This window comes from Kogia breviceps, chromosome 3 (genome assembly GCF_026419965.1).
Source record: "Kogia breviceps isolate mKogBre1 chromosome 3, mKogBre1 haplotype 1, whole genome shotgun sequence".
NCBI classification, from domain to species: Eukaryota; Metazoa; Chordata; class Mammalia; order Artiodactyla; family Physeteridae; genus Kogia; species Kogia breviceps.
In genome coordinates this window covers 74736064-74750143 of record NC_081312.1, presented here as the reverse complement: position 1 = coordinate 74750143, position 14080 = coordinate 74736064, and the positions used below count along the sequence as shown (strand labels likewise).

At 51.5% G+C, this 14080-nt stretch overlaps 1 protein-coding gene across 1 annotated transcript in view; it reads left to right on the top strand.

Moving 5' to 3' along the window:
* Nucleotides 1-1588: 1588 nt before the first annotated feature.
* LOC131752835 (dehydrogenase/reductase SDR family member 2, mitochondrial-like) overlaps nt 1589-14080 on the top strand; it is a 188720-nt gene continuing 176228 nt past the window's right edge. The window contains exons 1-2 of the mRNA XM_059057527.2: nt 1589-1626; nt 3595-3720. Coding sequence (XP_058913510.1) covers nt 1589-1626; nt 3595-3720 — 164 coding nt within the window. The remainder of the gene's footprint in view (nt 1627-3594; nt 3721-14080) is intronic.

Sequence of the window (14080 nt, the reverse complement as noted above, 5' to 3'; positions counted from 1 at the left end):
CGGCAAACCACCTTACAGCAAGAAGTGTTGTAGGCCGCTGGCTTGCTGAGAGATGGGAACAGCTTCTCAGAGGTGCTATAACTCCAGCCTTCCAGCAGGGGATGTCCTGTCCCGACAAAATGCAAGTCCTCTTTTTCCTGCTGCCCTCCCAGCCAAGGAGACTGATTCCCCCGACACTTGATGGGGTTAATCTGTGCTCACAGCTAGGGGGAGAGGAGTCCCCTGGGGGTCAGAATAGTGTTTAGAATCTGGTGTCCTGTTTAAGAAAGGTAAAACCATCAGGAGTTGAAATCCCTCATCCCTCTGAATAAAAGCCTGTAAGTATGACCTTGCAGAGAAGAGAGAGAGCATGAGAGAGAGAGCAAACAGAGTGAAAGCAGCTGGGATAAAAAAGCAAGGAGATGTAGGACCTGAAAAGGGTGTTTTTGGAAATAGGGTACCAGAAGAGACATAAACTGAAAACAAAGGCTGTCCCTCCCAAAGCAGAGCATATGGTCACCTTCATTATGACACTATGACACTGATACAGACTGATATTTAATCTGAAATTTCTCCACAATTCCTGAGCAGCACCCATTCTCTTATCGTGTATAGATACCAACACCTAACTCCAGGGAACTGGGTTATGCAAGGGTTGCTAAGGAACGAGGGGAGATGCAGTAGGTAGGGCAGGGGTTGCTTAGTAACCAGAGTCCCTTTGTGATGGAGTGGCCAGAGCAGGTCTGCAACTGATGAAGATCTGTGGAGGGAGTCAGCCCACACCAGAGCTTCCTGAAAGTGCATGTCCCTTGGCCCCTGGGCCCAGAGTGGCCAGTGCCTGCCCCTCCTCAGCTCCCGGGCACTGCCCTGCCCAAAAAGTACACCCCAAGTCCCTGAGTATCCTCAACAGTCCTTTGCTCCAACTATGCCTTCCCCACCTCCCTTGGCAAGAAGCTAATCAGATTGCTAGATTCAAGAAGGGGCAGGGCTCACCAGCAAGAGAACGGGAATCTCACCGCAGGGGAGGCAGGAGCCTCTGGGCTCACACTGACCTGGAGCTGTGAAATTTGGGCTTGGGCGGAAAGAGGGCCCCCTAGGCAAGCATCCCTGATGTATTTGCAGTTCACAGGGAAATGTCTTCCTCTCTGAGTCTCCCATTCCGGTCTTCATCCTGCCTTCACACCTGCTCATAGCTAGGGTGGCACACCTCTTCCCTTCCCAAGGGTGTGCTGGGGGTGTGGCTCTCCACACAGCAGCCTGGCTTGGGGCTCCTTTGGCTGCCTGGGTTCCTCACAGCTGCCCTTCAGAGAGCTTCACTTCAGCACAGCCTGGAGGAGTCATCATGCAGGCATTTGGAACCAGTCAGCTTTTGTAGCCAGGACTCCTCCATTCTCTGCTCCCCAGGCACAGAAGTGGCCCTGCTCTCTCCCAGACACCGTGGACACTCACGCACCTCTCAGTCAGTGCCCTGGACTAGAGCACAGACCACCTATCCCGCTGCTCCTCCCCCCCCCGTCAGACCTCCCTTCACCTTCCAGGTCCTGTTTATCTGCAGCCTCCCTAGTGATGATTCTCCCAGCCTGAGCAGAATCAGGTGTGCACCCCCGTAATGTATTGGCCTGACGAGAACCCCTGGATTCAGGCCCGGCAAGGCTCTGGGGCCCCAGAGAGGGAGCAAGTGGCGCTGCCCTCAAGGAGCCTGCTGAGCCTCTGCTTCCTCCACCACCTGGCAGGATGCTCCCAGGAAAACCTTCGTGGATTGAGCGTTTATACACGAAAGCTTGTTGTTTCAAACAAAGCCCTTTGCACAGAACATCTCTGAGAAAGTGCTTGATACACTGGGAAGTCTGCCTCCAAGAAGAGAACTGGGAGACTTCATTTTTGAACTAGTTTTGAACCACTTGAATTTAAAAATTTACCATGAGCAGATAATCTTTACTTTTTGAACATTTTGATTGTGAAATATAACAAATACATAAAAAGTATATTTGTATGTATATACATATATATACATGCAAGACACACATATCCTTTTTTTTCTTGTGGAGGTATATTCTTTTTGAAAATTTTAATTTATTTTTTAATTAAAAACTTTTTTATTGAAGTATAGCTGATTTGCAATGTTTCAGGTGTACAGCAAAGTGATTCAGTTATATATATATCTATATGTGTACACACACACACACACACACATAAATAAATAAATAAATATATATATATATATATTCTTTTTCAGATTTTTTTCCATTACAGGTTTTCCTTTTTTTTTGGCTACGCTATGAGGCATGTGGAACAATGCGGGATCCACATGAGGGATTCCCCGACCAGGGATTGAACCCACACCCCCCGCAGTGGAAGTGCAGAGTCTTAACCACTGGACCACCTGGGGAGTCCCCATTACAGGTTATTACAATATATTGAATAGAGTTCCCTATGCTATACTGTAGGTCCTTGTTGATCTATGTTATATATAGTAGTGTATGTCTGTTAATCCCCAATTCCTAATTTATCCCTCCCCCAAGACACACATATCTTAGTGGACATCATGTAGTCATACAAAAGAACAGAGCCAGCACCCCAGAAACCCCTCGGTTTGCCACTCTCCAGTCGTCCCCCCTCTTTACCCTAGGAATATCCACTCTCCTGACTTTTGTGATAATCACTGCCTTGCTTTTCTCTGCAGTCTTATCACCTCTTTGCATTCTTAAACAACATAGAGGGATTTTGCCTGCTTTTGAAACTCGTGTATGTGGAATCACATAATAAGGGACTATTTTGTGTCTGGCTCCTTTCCCTCAATGATATCATTTTTTAGATTCATTCATGTTGTTCAGTGTAGCTTCAGTTCACTAATTTTCATTGCTGCATAGTATTCCATTATATAAGTGCAACCCAATTTGTCTATCTATTCTACCATTAATGGACATTTGGCCTCGGTTCCAGTTTGAGGCTATTACAAAGCATGTTGCTGTGAACGCTCGTGTGCAGGCTCATGGTACACACGTGACAGCACTCCTGGGTTGTGAAAGTGCAGAGTCAGAGGGCTGTTTGTTCAACTTCCCTGGGCAGCGCCAAACCATTTTCCAAATTGGTTGTGTTTATACTCCCTCCAGGTTTGACTGAGAATTTCGTTGATTTCTACTTTTTCAACTATAAGCAGCTCATTAAAATTGATAATTGGTGTAATTATTAGTTTGGCATCTGGCATTCTCACTCTACTGGGAAGCTCCATGGGTGGAGGTTGGGGGCCACAGTTCACCAGGGGTCCCGGCATCTACTGCCCAGTGCCTGACACACTGCAAGCGCTCGGTGCTTGCTTCTGGAATGAATGGGAAAATAATCATGTCTACTTAATTCTGGATCTCACATTCTAATTTGCCCCTTCTATAAATAGAGAATTTTCAGGAAAGTTTCCCTGACCTGAGGCTCCCCTGTTTGAAATTCACCCTGACTGGCCTGACTCTTTCCCACTCTCTGCCACTGGCCTTGTCTGTCCTGAGGAGCTGGGGGTAGATCATCATCATGCTTGCTGATGGCCTCAGTGATAAATGAAGTTGATTCTTTCCCCAGGGCCTAGTTCAGTGAGAAGCAGACCAGTCACTGGCCGCCATGCAGGGCCTGGGTCCCCGGGGGCCTGTTCCATCCCTGTGCTGGGCTCTCTGTGCAGCTGAGCAGCAGTGGGGTAGAACAAAAGGGCACTCTGGCCAATCAGGTAGCCGTGGTCATAGGGCCCACTCATGGGTGAGTATCCTATTGCCCTGTGGGTCTTGACCCCTCACAGGGACCCGTACTTGCTCAAAAGGACCTCAGGGCTATAGAGCAGGACACAGCTTTGTTGATTTCCAGGGCTGCGGGGTAGGAGAATAGTAGCGAGGAGCTGAGGCTTTGTTCCATTCATCTCCACTGCAGGATGGGCTTTGCCATGGCTCAGCGTCTGGCCCAGGATGGGGCCCACGTGGTGGTCAGCAGCCAGAAGCAGCAGAATGTGGACCTGGCAGTGGCAGTGCTGCAGGAGAAGGGGCTGAGCATGACGGGCACCATGTGCCACAGGGGAAGGCAGAGACAGGAGCAGCTGGTGGCCACAGTAAGGGGAACATCCTGCCTGCTCAGCCCTGGGAGGGGTAGGGACCAGGAGGGGGGCTTGGAGGCCCTGGAAGGCAATCTGAGACCACAACTGCTCACAGTCTAATGGGGCGGACCTCACTGCTCACGCCGGCTCTCTGGAAAGGGGCTTGTTCATGGGAAGACCTCACTCTTACCCATCCTGGGAGATCTGTGGTTGAGGAGGGATCTAAAGGGATTTCTCCATCCCCAGCCCGCAGAGGGGTTTCCTCCTCTGAGGCCCTCAGCCCCGGAGAGCCTACCCTTGGGCCTGTCCAGGGCACTTACCTTCAATGAGAGTTTGGTTCTCACAGGAGCCTTATGGCCATTCCTGGTGGAGACAGTATCTAATTAGCAAGCTTTTAAAATAAATTTATTTATTTTATTTATTTATTTTTGGCTGTGTTGGGTCTTCATTGCTGCATGCGGGCTTTCTCTAGCTGCAGCGTGCGGGGGCCACTCTTTGTTGCACTGTGCGGGTTTCTTGTTGTGGAGCATGGGCTCTGGGCACACGGGCTTCAGTAGTTGTGGCGCACGGGCTCAGTAGTTGTGGCATGTGAGCTCTAGTAGAATGCAGGCTCCGTAGTTGTGGTGCATGGGCTTAGTTGCTCTGTGGCATGTGGGATCTTCCTGGACCAGGGCTCAAACCCGTGTCTCCTGCATTGGCAGATGGATTCTTAACCACTGAGCCACCAGGGAAGCCCCTATCTAGCAAGCTTTGCCTCAATGTCCCATGCACAGGGCTGCTCAGGGAGGACGAGGCCTCCTCAGGCCATCTCCAGGCTCATCCAGCCCTTCATGTCACCCCACCCCCCCGGGCCCTGGAGCACTGTGGGGACGTCGACTCCCATATGTGCAACTCAGCAGTCAGACCCCCGGTGGGGAGCACCCGGGCGCCAGTGAGCAGGTGGGGGACAAGGTGAGAGGCTGCCCCTGGGAGTTGGCTGAGGGGTCTGAAGTGCTCCCCCACCAAGACCCTTCTCTCCCCTCCTGACATTACTGTAAAGCGGGTGCTGACCATGTGCCCCCTGGAATGTGCTGTGATGCTCCTTTCTGGCCTGTGTGGTTTTTTTTTTTTTTTTTCGGTACGCGGGCCTCTCACTGTTGTGGCCTCTCCCGTTGCGGAGCACAGGCTCCGGACGCGCAGGCTCAGCGGCTATGGCTCACGGGCCCAGCCGCTCTGCAGCATGTGGGATCTTCCCGGACTGGGGCACGAACCCGCGTCCCCTGCATTGGCAGGAGGACTCTCAATCACTGCGCCACCAGGGAAGTCCTGGCCTGTGTGCTTTTAAAGCTGGTTCCTACACTCTCTCTGCTCTCTTTTCTCTTCCTGTCCCGTTTGCATGTATTCATTCGGCAAATATTTATCGAGGACTTGCTATGTGCCAGGCCCTGTTCCAAGCTCTGGGGGTAGAGGTGTGTGTTTAAGTCTCTGCTTGTGGTAAGAGTCAAGCATAGTAAGGTGTCTGCTCTCTGCCAACAGTTAATGTTTTTCACATCCTTTGGTGGGGACATACATTGATGGTCACGTTCCTCTTTGGTGACCGTACCTGCCACTGAGATTCTCCACCTTTCCTAGACGAGGGCTTCTCACTGTCCCTCAGATGAATCTGCTGCACCTGTCAGGCCTGGACCCACCCACCAGCTTTCCATGGGCTTGGATGTTCCAACCCACTACAGTCCACTTGGCCATCCTGCCACCTGGTCCACCAGGATCTGGGACAGACCTCGTAAAATGCCTTGAAGTTCATCTCTGGCTTTGTTATTCTCCTACGACTTTGGTTCTGTTCACTCCTGTGTTTTTTCCCCTAGCCCCTCTGACAGACCAGATGTACTGTGATGGGGTCATGTTCTTCCTGTCATTGTTAGAATCCCCTGCTGCCGCAAGCACAGGCCAAAGCTTTCCTTCTGCCTCCCCAGCTCTCTGGGTTCTGCTGACATCCTTCTCGGGCTGGTCCCTCCTGTGTATCTGCCCTTGGCCGGATGCCCTTCCCTCCACCTTCAGAAATGGCCTGAAATCCTAGCTCCCTGTGGCCTCCCCAGGCTCTTCAGCTTCCTTAATGTCTCCTAAGGCTCATTTGTGAATCTGTAGCTGGGATTTCATTGCTGACAGTCTCCTAACTCTCCTGAGTCATTTTCCCTTTTAGCGTCTCAGTTCATGGGATCATGACTCTTCTTGGAACTGTTTGAAATCTTCCCTCCTGAAGCTGGGCACACTAGATGACAGCCCGTCTTACCTTCTCTGCTGCTTGCCTATTCTCCAAGGGCTTGCTGTTCTACAAGTGCTTTTGCACAGCTGGACAGAAATTTCCCCTCCCATCACATCTGCCACCACCTCAGAGGGGAAATGCTCACAAAATGAGTTTCTCTGCTTTCACCCAAACGCGATTTTCAGCAGGTGCCCGGTGAGGAGAATTTCTTCTCGCTCATCTTATCCATGGGCCATTTTGAGCACTTCCTTCAGGCAGACCCCATTCTCTCCAGCTGGCTGGGAAATTTTGAATCTATCACCCCATCCACCTCTCCTCCATCCCGTCCCCAAGGACTCTCCAGACTCTCTGCACCCTCCTCAGACTCACAGAGCTCCGCAGAGATGCACAGGGCAAGGTCTGCAGAAAGGGCACAGAGCTTCCATGCCTTCTCCAGGCACTGCTCTCCCCCAGTCTCCATGTGTTCACCAGCCCAGAAGCTCTCTGAACCCTGCCCTTGGGGTTTTTATGAAGGCTTCAGTGCATAGGCCTGATTGATTAAATCACTGACCACTGGTAATTTAAAAAAATTAATTTTTATTGGTGTATAGTTGCTTTACAATGTTGTGTTAGTTGCCATTGTCTATTCAACTTTCAATTCCTCTTTTGCCTCCCCAGAGGTCAGGGGGATGGGGCTGAAAGTTCCAACCCTCTAATCACATAGTTGGTTCCCCTAGCAACCAGCCCCCATCCTTAGGTATTTTCCAAAAGTTACCTATTAACATACTCAGGTGTAGTTGAAAGGGATTTGTTATGAATATCAAGACATGTTTACCACTTCTATCACTTAGGAAATTCAGTGAGGTTTCCCTGGGGTTGGGATTGGTCCAGGCCACACGTTCAGGGCAGGGTGCCACCTGAAGCAGCCTGACTGAGGGCTCTGAAGTGAGGAATCAGAATTTACCAGTGAACCAAGAGCATAAGACTCTGGGGCCGAAGGTCTCAGTCAGTGCAGAGCAGGTTTTACGGGCTTGGAAGAGTTGGGGCCATGGATGGTGGGCAGTGAGGTGTGCTGAAGAGATAGATACAGACAGGCAGGGCAGGACAGACTGCTTCAGTGGGAAAGCCAGGCCCAGAGAGGTGACTTGCTGGGGTGTCCCACAGCCTTTTAATAGCCAAGGCCATGGGCAGAACCTTGCCATTGGATCTCCAGCTCCAGCCCCAAGACCTTCTCCCACACTCCACAGGGGCTGAGCTCAAAGACAGGGAAGTTGCTATGCAGGCCAGGCCAGTGCCCCGGAGGCCTGCAGGGAGACACTGAGGGTGGTGCAGCGGGACCACAGGGGCCCCCAAAGAGAGAGAGGCTGCAGAGAGGGGGCGGGGAACAGCAGGCTGACAGCAGGGTCAGGGCTGCTGACCCCTCACCCTCCTGCAATGAGTGACAGAGGTGCTGACTTCCTGGGTAGGAGTGGGGAGGGGTGTCACCAAGAAAAAAAAAGCCCTATTTCTGTACCCTGAGCAGGAGGCAGGGATTTGAGGCCTGGAAAGAAGGGAACTTTGCTTCCAATAAGGCAACGCTCAGAGAGGGGATTTGTGTGTGTGCAGTGCTTGTGTGTGTGTGTGTGTGTGTGTCTATGGTGGGGAGACCTCAGGGATGGGAAGGGCTGGGGGAGAGTACAGGAGAAAGGGTAGGGGTGCAGAGGGAGGATTTGCGCTCGATTTATGGCCCTTGCCCCTTCTTCTGTTGAGAAGCGTCTGGAAAAGCCGGCCCTGGGCTCAAGTTGTCCAGAGCCCTGGGGCTGAGGGAGTGTCCCGAATGTGGTGGGGGGGGAAGGGGTGAGGGGAGGGGGAGGGGGAAGGCATAGGGAGAATGAGGAGTGGGGCAAAGAGAAGGGCAGGCCCTTGTGTCCACCACTCACGCTGCCCTCACCTCACAGCCTCACAAGAGGACAGGGCCTCCAAGGAAGGCGGCTGCCCGGGTTGGGTGAGGACAAAGACCGGGCTTTCTGGGTCTTCCCATCCCTTTCCCCCAGAGTCCTCCTCAGGCCAAGTTTCCAGCCAGAGGCTGTGGATTGTGGATAATCAGACACAAGTGCTTCCTTGGAATAGATAACCTCAGTATTTCTTTGGCTCCTGACAGCCCTTGGGGAGGTACTGGGATGCTTTCACCTGGGCTAATAAGTGAAAAACAAAACAACGGAGTTTGACACATGAGAGTGCCAAAAATATCCTGCTGTTTCGTGGGTATTTGTGTGTTGGAAGGCCCCGGGGTGCGGGGCACAGGGGCTAATTAGCTTGCAGCTCCCACAGGAATGGGAGGGGGTTCCTCAGGATGGGTCAGGCTCTGGTGCTGGGGGCTTTGCATATCCAACTCTACCAGGGAACATTTTGTCTGTATTTATACATTTCAAGTTGACCTCTTCATCTCTGATCTCTCAAGAAAGATCTGGAAAGAACTATTAGGGCAAGGGGGAATTCTAAGACATCCTGGGATGGCCACAGGTGAGGATTATGATAAACAGGGGTGATGGCATTCCAGCCTGAGGGTTCTCTGTCTTGTGACCCTTGAGGGTACCCAGTCTTGTTTGGATGTTGGGCGGCCTGGGAATAAAAAGTGGCACAAGAGCCAGACCCTGGCTGTTTTTCTCTTGTTTTTATCCCAGACCACTGTGGTGGTGGTGGGTCCCTTGTCCCGTCACAATGCAGCCCTCACCCCTGTGCTGACATCCCCGGCTGCCTCTGCCCAGGTCCCACTTGAGGGGCTGGGCTCACGGGCAGGAGGGCAGCTTGAGGGGCAGTGTCCGGGCAGAGGCTCCTGGTGCTGCACTGGAGCAGAAGGGGTGGTCCCTGGCTGGCCTGAGGCGGAGTCCCTGGGATGAAGAGTCAAACACATGAGTTTTCATGGAGCCTGGTTCGGTGGGGTGAGGTGAGGGCAAAAATAGGTGAATGCCTGAGGCTATGCTTGGTCAATGCAGAGTTCACCAGTGAAGATCCTCAGTCAGATTTTACCAATAAGCTGAATGATCCTTTCATCTAAAGTGAATGGTCCTTTTGGCCAAGTAAGCAGTGGGGCAAACATTAGTTGATTAACAGAATAAATGAAAGATTGGGAATAGGATGCGAATTGAGGACAGAAGTGATCAGGGGAAAGGTTCAGAGCTGAGGCTACAGGCCACAGTGTGCGCTGGGGCTTCCTTACATGTGGGGATGGGACACCACGTGGAGGCAGTAGAGGGACTGAAGGAGCCCTGCTGGGCTGGGCTGTCGTGTGTGTCCTGGTTGCCTGGACTCAAGTTTAGAGTTTCCGTTGCCTCAGCCATTGAAGGCCAACAGATGCTGTCCCCTCTGCAGGATGGGTCCCTGTGAATCCCGGTGGGTAAAATGTCTTCCTTTGCTGATCATTTTATCATAAATCTTTGATGTTTTCCAACTGCAACCTGCTCCAGAGAGGTTAATTTGTCTACATACGCGCAGCTCGTAAAAGGCAACGCTGTGATTTGAATCCCCCTCTGTCTCTCAACCACCCTCCATGACAAAGTGATGGCCAGGCTCTGTCAGCCCAGTTCTCTCTGCAGGTCTGTCTTAGTTTGGTTTCACTTGAAAGCAGAGACAAGGGCTTTTGGACAGGAGATGGGAGGAAGCAGGAGTGAGGGCGGGAGTGGTGAGTGATTAGGGAAGCAAGGAAAGCCCATACAAAGACTTCCCTGGTGGCGCAGCGGATAAGACTCGGCGCTCCCAATGCGTGGGGCCCAGGTTCGATCCCTGGTCAGGGAACTAGATCCCACATGCATGCTGCAACTAAGGAGACCACCTGCTGCAGCTAAGACCCGGCACAACCAAAAAAAAAAAAAAAAGCCCGTACAGGGGTGCGCAGGGAGGGTGGCACTGCTTGCCGCAGACTCTGTTCCCCAACCTCCAACAGCCCAAGGAGAATATGGAACACCTCTCAGACGGGAAGTGTCCACCCTAAGGCTGGTAGCAGAGCGTTTAACAGAGTGCTTCATCTCCCATCCACTGAGAGCGGCCCCTGGGGTTTAGCAACACACCCATACTTCCAGTCAAAGAGAAAGATGCTTTCTGCAGTGTAGCAAGTCAAGGCTCACAGGTACGGTCCACCCGCCCATGTCAGAAATCAGGATGAAGGCAAGAGGGGTGAATCAGGGCACCTAAAGTGTCCACCACAGGTTTCCAGGAAGTAACCGTCCAGGGTCTCAAATATGTTTCAAGGACAAAACACTCAACCATTGCTCCAGTGAGGCCCCAGGGAGAAACACAATCTCTCCTCTTCCGCAAATAACAATTAGTCCACTTCCCCCAAGTGATAGCCTTCAGAAATTTTCACTGGAGGCTTTCAAGCCGCCAGATCTCAGATCTACGGTTAATAATTTGAGTGGTCCACGTGACTGTCCCATGGGGTTCTCAGAAGAAACCAGAGGATTAAAATGAGGAGAAGGCAGGAAAGGAAGATCTGAGAGGAAACTCAGAATAAACTCATTACACACAAATAGAGCTGGGCTGGGGTCTTTCAACAAGCGAATGTTCTACTTGTCAAAAAATCAAATCATTTAAATGCAACGCTTAATATGGTGAAATTTACATATTAACAATTCCCTTTGCTTTTCCCTGAGTAAAAATCAGGACGGTTTAGAATGTGAGGACCTGGGAGGGGAGGAAGGCAGGGCACCCTTTTGTCCCATTTCTGGTGACCCAGCTTCTGGAGGTAATTGACAAAAGACACTGGTGGTGAGACTAGGGCCTTGGTGACCTGGTGCACCTCAGGTGTGGGACTGAGATGTGGAGCCTTGCGGTTTAACAACTGGATATCTCAACAGTAATCTTGACCAGAGCACTGGGCATTTGGGGTCTTGAGTGTCCTGGGTTAGATTTTATCATCTAAAGCAAATGGTCCCCTTGGCCAGTTAAACAGCTTATTGAGAGCATGGTTGGCTCACATTGGGAGAGTTCCTTTTAACAGGCACAAGGAAGGAGTATGAGACGCCAAGCAAAAGAAACCATCATCCTTATCACCCAACTTCAAAACAGACCCCAACAGCCCATATCAGATTGAGTTGTCTCAGAATCCTCCTCTCACGCCTTTCTTCTCCATACTCCTGAAGTGCATCAGCTAACTCCACGCCAAACATTTCAGGGAGACTCAGTGCCCCTCTTGCCTCGCTTCACTTGTTGGGGGTTAAGAACTGAAATGTTTCCCAAAGACTGGAGTGGACCAGTAGAGATCTCTTTCGTACTCAAAGGTTCTGTAATAACACACAGGTATATGGGAGGAGGGGAGACATTGTTTTCAGCTGTATCAGCTCACACCTTAGCAGGGAGGCCGAGGGTCCTGTCAGAGGGGGAGAGAGGGTGGCAGGGAGAGGTCCCAGGTAGAGTGGAGTGGGCAGGGACGCTGCCTGTGGAGCACGAGAAGGGCAGGTGTTCTGTCTCTCAACCATGCTATCCTGACTTGCAGTTTTTGCTGGTGCAGCTAGGAATCTGGAGTTGGAATCCTCTGTGTCTGGAGAGTAGACAAGGAAGATGGCACCGCCATTAGAAAGCCGGGCTCCCCAGGCCAGTGGAATGGCTGAGGAACTGCGTCTTCAGGAGGGGAATGTCTCCTGACTCCCTTAGAGGAGCTTATTTCCCAGGAGTGTTCCTGTGAGTTAATTTCCAAGGCCAGCATCCTTTCTCCACAGATTCTTTTTATTGCCATGGAGACAGTCTGCGGCTCTGTCCAATGAAGAGTCTGAACAGCAGGCACCATGACAACCTGTGGGGGTTGGAAGGACAGCTCCAAAGCACCTCACAGACCAGAGCAAGGATGGAAGCCTGGGGACAGTATGATTGCCACAAGTGTGGCTGATGAAAGGGCACAGCTTGACTGTTCGCTGCTTTCCTCTCTGCGAGCAGCGAGCGAGGGATGGATATGACGGGTGGGTCTGGGGCTGGAGGTGTTGAGGTTTGGGGCTGCCGAAGCCCCATTCTTTTCAGCTTCATTCTTTTTCTGACTCCGTATTTTGCTTATCCCCGGCCAGGCCAGCTGATATGTGCCTGGAGCCGTGACAAAGCCAGAGCAGGGCAGATCTGTCCAGCCCTGGGTGGGGGGAGGGGGCAGAGAGGAGGAAGCAGCACATTCCTAGGAAATGACCCACAACTAAAGAAGTGCTCTTCTGTAGAAATCACCCCACTCCTCCCAGGATTGTGGAGACAAACAACTTGCTGCCAACTTGAAGTGAAGCTTCATTCCCATGTTGGGGTATACTGGCTTTGCCGATGGCAAGGTGTTGGCGGTATGAGGCCAGAGGCCTGTGCACGCTCTCTGCTTGTCCCCAGCATTTGCCCAACTCCTGCTGGAGTCTGCCAGACACAGGTGGGTCCCGTGACCTCTGTGTTCAGCCCATAGCTGGTTACTTTGCAAAGCTGGGTCAGGAGCCTTGCCCACCTCCTTCCTTCCTCCCAGGCTCTCTCTCTATTCTATCCATCCCCTGGCCCTGGGCTTCCTCACTCCCAGGCCAGTGCTCTTACCTCACTATTCCGTGGTTGGGTTATTCAAAGAATCAGCCTGTGTCTCTACTGCAGGACTCACCCTGAAGGGCTAGAGAGGAGCCGAGGGCTACTGAGATCTCTCTGTTCCTGGAGTGGCTTAGGAAAGTCACAGACATGACCTAAGGTCTGCTCAACCTGCTGGTGGCTATCCTGGTGAAGGCCACATCTCAGGAGACAGAAGGTGGTCTGTAAGAGCAACCCTCAGGACTAAACTCATAACCAAATTTTGATAATAGATGCAAGACATGACTCCAGTTCTGGAGGGTCAAGCTCTGTGTGACTCAGTTTTCTCATGTGTAAAATAGAATTAAATGAATTGACAGCTGGGCCTGGTTTATGGTAGGTTTTAGCTGTTATTATGATGTTTTATTACCAAGTCCTCATACAGAGCTTGGGAACACGACTTACTGTTCAGTTATTCTCTGCAGATGCTCCTATGCCTGCCCAGCAGGGGGTTTGCTTATTTCCATCAACTGCAGGCCTGGGGAGCAGCCTCTCCCCTGCTCTTCCACCGTGTACACCTGTTATGTGGAGATTGGTAATCCCAGCCCAGAGCTATTCATTTTCATCTCCCAGGGATCCCCTGCTGGTGTGGTTTGCACTTCAACCCATCTACATAAGAGAGCATCTCAAGAAGACAATCCTTACAGGTGACGGGGATTACAATTCTTTCCTGTGGCATCCTCCATCTTTTTTTAAAAATATATATTTTATTTTATTTATTTGGCTGCGTTGGGTCTTCGTTGCTGGGTGCAGGCTTTCGCTAGTTGGGGCGAGCAGGGGCTACTCTTCGTGGCGGTGTGTGGGCTTCTCATTGGGTGGCTTCTCTTGTTGCAGAGCACGGGCTCTAGGCGTGTGGGCTTCAGTAGTTGTGGCATGTGGGCTCAGTAGTTGTGGCTCTCGGGCTCTAGAGCACAGGCTCAGTAGTTGTGGCGCATGGGCTTAGTTGCTCTGCGGCATGTGGGGTCTTTCCGGACCAGGGCTGAAACCCGTGTCCCCTGCATTGGCAGGTGGATTCTTAACCACTGCGCCACCAGGGAAGACCCGCATCCTCCATCTTCTATCCAACAAGCATAGATCACAAGCCTCCAACTGCCCATCATAAGCCCTTTATGTTCTCATGTAACCTAGGGATCAGTTCTGTGTTCAGTGCTCTGGTTTGACAGCTGGTGGCCTTACCTCTTTGCCCAACACCTCACCTAGTATAAGTACCTTCCTCCATTTCCTCCAGCCCTCAGCTGTGCAATTAGCCTGCAACCCCTAGCAGT